At 33.1% G+C, this 7,989-nt stretch overlaps 2 gene segments (V, D, J or C); both read left to right on the top strand.

Annotated features, from left to right (window-relative positions):
- The first annotated feature begins 1,540 nt into the window (after window positions 1-1,540).
- Window positions 1,541-2,110, top strand: LOC107681477 (Ig kappa chain V-III region NG9-like). The segment is given in 2 exon segments: window positions 1,541-1,634; window positions 1,730-2,110. Coding segments are annotated over 2 exon segments (369 nt in total).
- Window positions 2,111-5,813: 3,703 nt separating this feature from the next.
- Window positions 5,814-6,334, top strand: LOC107681475 (Ig kappa chain V-IV region Len-like). The segment is given in 2 exon segments: window positions 5,814-5,886; window positions 5,985-6,334. Coding segments are annotated over 2 exon segments (423 nt in total).
- Window positions 6,335-7,989: the final 1,655 nt, after the last annotated feature.

The raw sequence follows: 7,989 nt of genomic DNA, 5'->3' as shown, positions 1-7,989 counted from the left end.
GATGCTCTCTGAGCTGTTCTCTGTGTGTGTCAGTAGATCCTGTAAAAGTCTCTGATTGGACTCCAGTGAGATGCCCATCAGGAGCCGCAGGAACAGATCCAGGTGTCCATCTTTACTTTCTAAGGCTTTATCTACTGCACCTTTATGCAAATTGTGCATTAAATCGACAACCGTCAGGGCTTTCGTTGTGCTGCTTAAATAGCAGTAAAACACATAATATTATCCTTTCCTTTCATTTAGTCATCTGGTCAAAGGTGACTCTTGCCTCTTTCTCTTTCTCGTCTTGTTCTCCCTCTAGTGGTGCAGAGCATCATCATCATCATCATCATCATCATCATCTCAGGTGAGTCTCAAAGCAGTTGTGTTGTTTGTAATTCAACACAGACAATATGAATTAAAATTAAACTAGCTTTCAGGATAAGTGTATGCTATGTAATAAGGCAAATAAGGGATTTTTGTTTGTTTGTCAGTCAGCACTAAGGACGGTGTTCTGCTGAATTTTGACTCTCTTCTGCTCCTCATCCTCCTTCAGGAACTGATTAAGTGTCTCAAACTCCTCCATCTGTAATAATATATCATATATAATAATATAATAACATATGGGTATTGTATAAATATGTATGGACTCATTTGGTTTGTTTTTAACAGCAGTTTCAGAGGTTTGTTTGATATCATTTCCAGATCCTGCTTCAGCACATTAACTTACACCTCCAGCTCAACCTGCAAGAAACAAGACAAAAAAATAAAATAATAAATAAATAAATGAAAAAATAAAAAATCAATGCATAGGAAAATCAACATCAATTTATGATGTCAGCTTACAGGTATGTGATTCTCTCAAATGTTTCAGTTGTATTGACAATTCAACAGTCAAGGTGACTTTGGGAAATGAGTAAATGCAACTAGAGAAAGATAACTGCAGAAGTAGAGCAAATGAGTGAAAAGTCTATTAAAAATTGCCCCGTCTCAAAAACTTTTTTCCCTCAAAATGGCACTCAAACCAATCGATTAATCATGAATTGGGATTTCTGAGTAAGCAAGGAATAGTATGTGTGGATACTAGTACAGATTACTCGATTTTACAGTTAAGTAAAGTCATAAAGTAAAGTTAACTAAAAAGTGTTTGTTAGAACAGCTGTTGGATTTTACAGAGTTACTCACAACTGATTCATAACATGCTCTGAAAGGTGAGTCTGAAAGTAATTGTGTTTAAAGCAGGTTTAAATGACTGAACACACATAATATCAATGAAAATTCAACTTAACACAAGAACAAAATACAAGTTCAACTTACATAAAGATCACCTTTTGTTCAGGTGTAAGCATACAGTCATATAGGCCTATACATGCTTTATTTTATGTTTACATTAAAAAGGAATAGTTCACACAAAAAATGAAAATTCTTCATTTAATCAGCTCATTTAAATAGTTAGCAGCAAAAGCATGTAAATCCTGCCCACTTCTTTGCATCGTCAGCACATGCTTCAGTGCTCTGAGAGTGTTTATAGTGCTGTGAGTTTAACACTTCATGACTGAGAGCAGAACACAACACAATCTTCATCATCACACAAGACACAACAACAACAATGAACAACATCATCATCCTCATCTGGACCGTTGCAGCTTTTATTCAAGGTAAGATATAAACAATGTGACACTGGTGTTGCTGTTCTTGTAAAAATATGTGATGTACTTTTAAACACTAATTGACTTTATTTTCTCTGCTTCAGAATCCAGAGGAGTCACTCTGACTCAACCTGAAGTTAAAACTGTGCAACAGGGTCAAACAGCGACAATAGAGTGTAATATAGATGTAGGAATATACAGTAATGCCTTAGCCTGGTATCAGCAGAAACCTGGAGAAGCTCCTAAACTCCTCATATATGAGACATCAAACCGTTACACTGGAACTCCATCTAGATTCAGTGGCAGTGGATCTGACACTGATTTCACTCTGACCCTCAGTGGAGTCCAGACTGAAGATACAGGAGATTATTACTGTCAGAGTGTACACTATATCAGTGATAGCTGGGTGTTCACACAGTGTTAAAGAGTCGTACAAAAACCTCCGTCAGTCAGAGTCACAGTGACTGCACTGATACAGCTGAGAGACACTGCAGCTGCTGATGAGAGGATCACAAACAACACAAATATTTTTTTGTAGCAAATTTAACATTAAACACTACAAGTCTCCCCTTTTTTCATCTTGAAACTAAAAATAATACTTATTTTTCAGCATTTTTACTCTCCCTGTTAAGTCCCATGCAAAGCAGTCAACAGTTGATTCAATCATTCAGAAGGTCAGTATGAATGCTGAGAGTCTCGTTAAATACATACGAATTATCATGAGATCACGTTGGCGCATCACACAGAAAATTTATAGAACTTATGCTTTGTTGCTATATGAACATGTTATTTAAAGTTTTCCATTTCCCTTCAAGTTGCGGTTGTTATAACTCATCCTATTGTGTAGCGAGACACTTAAAGTTGGCAGGACATGATTTTACTTGTCCACCTGACTAAAACTCAGAATCATTTTTTGGGTCATTCTACAGAAACGTCCACTTTTGGTATGGCAAGATGTCTTAAAATGTTTTTTTTTTTTTAACATTTAAACTTAGACCACATTATTATATCATCTTTTGACTTTATGAATACACATAAATGACAGCTTAATGATTTTTTATATTTTTTGTGCATTTATTTAAAGACCACATGTACCATTTTTTTTGTCACTGGTGTTACCTTAGTTCTCTGGCAATTTTAAAGGTTTTTATGAAATATTATTTCTAATTTTTTTGGTACATGTAGTCAGAGTTACAGAACAATAATGATAATGCAACAAGTAAGGAGATTATGTTTTGTTTATTTTAATCAGGTTTGTTAAAAGTGTGATTGAATGATGTTAGTTCATTTGCGCAACTATGTATTTGCTATAACAATGAAAATATTTGTAAAAACAGTTATAAACAAGTAATGATGCAATCCTTTACATCTTAACTCTTGAGTGAAGCAGAATTCAATGGATGTAAAATTATTATCATGTCACATGTGACACATTTTATTTAATGTGAAAGAAACAAAGTAACACCAGTGACACAATATGAAACACCAGTGACATACATAAGACCAAAGATCCTTACTCTTTAACTACAATTAAGTAGATACGACTAAATTGTTACATTTGGCATACATTTGGCAATCAGTGAAAGCAGTTAGTAAAAGAGCATCAGCGTAAACTGATCTTTACTGGTGTTACCCATTAGGAAGGTAACACCAGTGACAGTAACACCAGTGACAATTTTCATGAAAAATGCATTTTACAAAATGTCTGCTGCAAGGTATCAAACCACATGTTGTCAATCATGGTATACTCAGTAGGTCACACCAGTGACGTCAACTAAAAGCTTCATATGAAATCATGAGATAAATGAGAACATTTCTGATAACTGAAAAGAGACAGTGGACTTCACATGGGCCTTTTTTTCATAGATCTTCAGGAAATGGGAGGAAGGAAGTCAAGTGATGTCATCAGTGTGATTTTTATTTCAAAATAAATGATTTTTGTTAAATGGTAACACCAGTGACACAACTCCAGGGGACCACTACCTTCATTATATATTTTATCATATTTATTTGGCATTTTGTTTTTTTATGTCATTTACATCATATATTTGATAGTTATGAATACATCATTGTATTTTAAATGGTAGAAAAACCTGTTTTATTTACCTCAAAATAAAGCACTTTTCCTCTGTACATGGCTGTGGGGACAAGCAGCTTTGTGGTTAGAAATCTTGTCATACTGATTTGTTAGACTTTCTGATTTGTTTTTCAAACACAGCTTCATTGTAGATGAATGTAGTTCATCATTTATTATAAATAATCCACTGAATCTGCAGATTCTTGGACAGAGAAACAGCAGTCAGAGTGATTCAGTAACAGCTGTGAGTGACAGAGACACTGAAGGACACACATCAGAATGAATCATTCACTGTGTCTCATCACAGAGTCGACAGTTGATTCAAACATTCAGAAGGCCAGTATAACTGCTGAGAGTCTCAGTGTGAACTGATGAATATGAACAAACCTAATCTCTCCATTAGTCCAACTCAACTGACTAATTTCAGAGAATAAAGAGTCAAACTCATATTTGAGTGATTCTGTTCCTCTCAGAATAGAGCAGCTCCATCAGCAGATGTTCAGCGTCCTCACAGGAGCTTCATGATACAGTCAAACTACACAGAGTCAACACACAGAGAACCAATAGTGATCTGTTTCAGTGTTTGAGCTTCATAATTTAACTACACAAAATAGTTGAATAATTTCCTCCATCTGCATGTGTTTTTATGGTTCAGTGAGTGAGCCCTGACAATTTAAATGTAAAAAAAAAAAAGACAAAATATGAATCAAAACAGTCATATTTAATATTTAAGTGAATGTTAATTGAATATTGAAAGAATACTTCATTATAGTGTCACGACCCGACCAGTCTAGGGTTGGTAAGGCCGATGACAAACATAATGCAAATAAATAAAAATAATAACTTACGTCGAAGGACGTAACAATAGTTTTAAAATATGTTAAGCTTTTAATGTATACAGTTAAATAACATTGTAACAATGTATACATTTAAATAACATTTCATCCATAAATATTATATAAATATTAATAAGTTTATCTACTTGATCTCTACACTCTAAAAAATGTTGGGTTGTTTCAACCCAACGTTGGGTCAAATATGGACTAACCCAGCTGTTGGGTTAAATTTTTGAATTAAACAACCCAGCATTTTTTAGAGTGTATGAACACTTCCTTTGACAACGATCCTAAATCCACCAAAACCCTTAATAAACACCTCAAAATCTAAACTTTAACTCTGAACGATCCTAAATCCACCAAAACCCTTAATAAACACCTCAAAATCTAAACATTTAACTCTGAAAATCACATTAGAGCTCTGCCAAACAGTCAAACATTAAGATTGTGTATGAATGTATGAGCAGATGATCTTTAATATCAAGTCTAGTTTCAGCCCAGTAAAGTAACCATATTTTCCAAGAGAATCACCAGGATCTTTACAAAGTCCTTTCAATGAGTGTGACATGTGTGGTTCTCAAACAAATGAACACATATTAAATCGACACATTCATAGTTTAAAAAAATAATAAAAAAATGAAACCCCAGTTAAATAAAAGAACAACACCTTAATATTGTAAATGAATAAAGTATTTCTAGAACGATGTTGAGTGGTTTATTCTCTGTACACACAGAAGGGGGCGTCACTAGCATGTGAATCAACACTTATCTGACCATCAGCAGACAGGAGCATTTTGCAAATATAGCTGATGATCAGTTATCTTCAACATATCACTTTAGACTGCGTTCATACAGACAAAAATAAAGGACTGAGTGCAGTACATATTCATAGATACAGCGAAACATAATATTAATACTGCTGAGGTTTCAGGAATGTTTAAAATTGTGAAATCTAAATTGGTATCTAAATGTCAAACAGTGACAGAAAGATGTTACATGTATTGAAGATTATAGCCATTTTTGTCCATACTGGTTGATTTTATGATCATTTATCAAGTGTTTTGTCTAGCAGTGGAGATTAATTGACGTCATTAAACTTGTCAATTTAAATCTCCCTCTTATTTTACTTTGAATTAAACATTTATTTTGAACATTTTAGTCGCTGTTAGTGATGCATTTGTTGCCGTTCCTCATAAATCTCTCAGTTTAATTTAGTTATAGATTGTAACATTACGACACATTCAGTCATCTGCAGTGTCTCAGTAAAGATGGAAGATGAAACACTGTAGCGTGAGAAATGATCTTTTAAAAGTCTTTGAGAGTGAACTAGACTTCAAGTTAATGAAAGGTAAGGCACCATTTTATTTTATTAGCTTCTTTATGATTTTCTGTAAAAAGCATCTTTTTTTCAGTTCAGAAGTTTAATGTGTTTTAATTGTTCTTCAGACTCTACAGGACAGGTGACTGTAAGTCAGACTCCAACAGAGAAACATGTACAGAACGGACAGACAGTCACTCTGAGCTGTAAAACCAGCAGTGCTATTGGACGTCAGTCAGACGGTAACTGTAAGAACTGTTTCTCCTGGTACCTGCAGAAACCTGGAGAATCTCCTAAACTTTTAGTGTACTACATTAAAACCCTCCAGTCAGGAACTCCATCTAGATTCAGTGGAAATGGAGCTGATCATGGAACTGATTTCACTCTGACCATCAGTGCAGTCCAGACTGAAGATACAGGAGACTATTACTGTGTGGCTGTAAACTGGATCAGTAATAGCTGGGTGTTCACACAGTGATAAAGAGTCGTACAAAAACCTCCGTCAGTCAGAGTCACAGTGACTGCACTGATACAGCTGAGAGACACTGCAGCTGCTCTACAACACAATCACACACAACACTGATCAACACAAACACTAATAACACAATATCATTACAATCAACAGAAATATTATACTTCTGTGAATGTGTCAGTGTTTTAATAGGATCATCATATTTAGGTGTAATATATGATTCCTGTCAATCAAACTGAACAGATTCAGTCACTTCTGCTGTCTGGACGTGATGCTTTACATTCGACCCACAGAAAGATTTACATTCTTACACAATTACTGTCAGAACGATTGATTCTGTATTTACGATCCTAGATTTTTATGATTTTACTGACATTTTCATATACATTATCCCTTTGAAATGTAATGGGTTTGTCTGTGTGCTCCCATGTGGAAAAGACAAACTATTGAATGTATTAAAAATATACTTAAAGTGAAGTTTTAGTGTATTTATTTATTTATTTAACTTTCTTTTTTTTTTTTTACTAATTTTAATTGTACTCTTATCTAAAGTATATTTTATGTGTACTTTGTGTAAGAAGATAGCAAAACGATTCAGGTTTTATAGGGTTTAATGTATAAGTACTTCATAACAATGTGTAGGCCCGCTGCAATATGTTTTAAATATGTCCATAATGAGCATGTGCTTCAATCTGCTTTTCAAAAGTAAGATATTTTGAAAAACATTTTTTTTTATTTTAATATATTTTATATAGCACATTAATTCACTACTGCATTAATACTTTATAGCTATAAGTGCCATACGTTATTGTGTGTTTAAGTGTCTAAGTGTATTCTTACAATGTATAAACTTCTAATGTATTATTAAAAAATGACTATGAAAATACTATAAACTATGTTTGTTTTTTTTTCTAAGAATTCTAAAAATTCTAATGTGTATGCAAATTATTCAAACACTGATGCAAAACCGTTAATCTTTGGTTAATTTTATATAAATTACTTTCCCTTCACAGGTCCTGTGATAAAGCAGTCTTTAAATACTACAGTGTCTGAATTGTTCAGCCATTTGCAGGCTTAAGTTTTTTTTTCTTCAGAAAATAGCATTTTTATGCTTATATTCAATAATGTAATAATCATAGTATGGCATAACTGAAATGTTCTACAAATGGATAAAAAGAGCTCTGCCGTAGCATTTCACTGATCTTTCATTTATTATGTATTTTTGGTCAGGATATTATATATGCTGCTGTACTTTTTAATGTACTCTAGCATTTTATGTTTATGTTGAATCATTTATGTTTAATGATTTTTGCACCTTTATACCATTTTTAATACCAGAAAAAAGCAACTTAATAATAAACTAGTAGTGTAATGCTAATGCATTTCTAATGAGCTGACATGCTATTGAAATGTTACTGAATCACATTAAAATAATATTTTAAATGAATTGTAAATAAATACACAATTGCACTAAATGTACTTGAAGTGGTTCCAATTTTACACAACTGAATATAATAAAATATATTGCAAATAGCTAAAAACTGATCTTAAACATATCTTGAAATATGCTTAATATACTTATTGTTTCAAAATAATATATTTGATATGCATTTAGTATGGTATAATTTAAATATAAGTATGCCAAAAAAAGCACTATTTAA

The sequence above is a fragment of the Sinocyclocheilus anshuiensis genome, unplaced genomic scaffold (genome assembly GCF_001515605.1).
Source record: "Sinocyclocheilus anshuiensis isolate Anshui unplaced genomic scaffold, SAMN03320099.WGS_v1.1 scaffold2824, whole genome shotgun sequence".
Taxonomy (NCBI): domain Eukaryota; kingdom Metazoa; phylum Chordata; class Actinopteri; order Cypriniformes; family Cyprinidae; genus Sinocyclocheilus; species Sinocyclocheilus anshuiensis.
The sequence above is the reverse complement of the archived record's forward strand: the minus strand, read 5'-3'. Positions and strand labels throughout refer to the sequence as shown.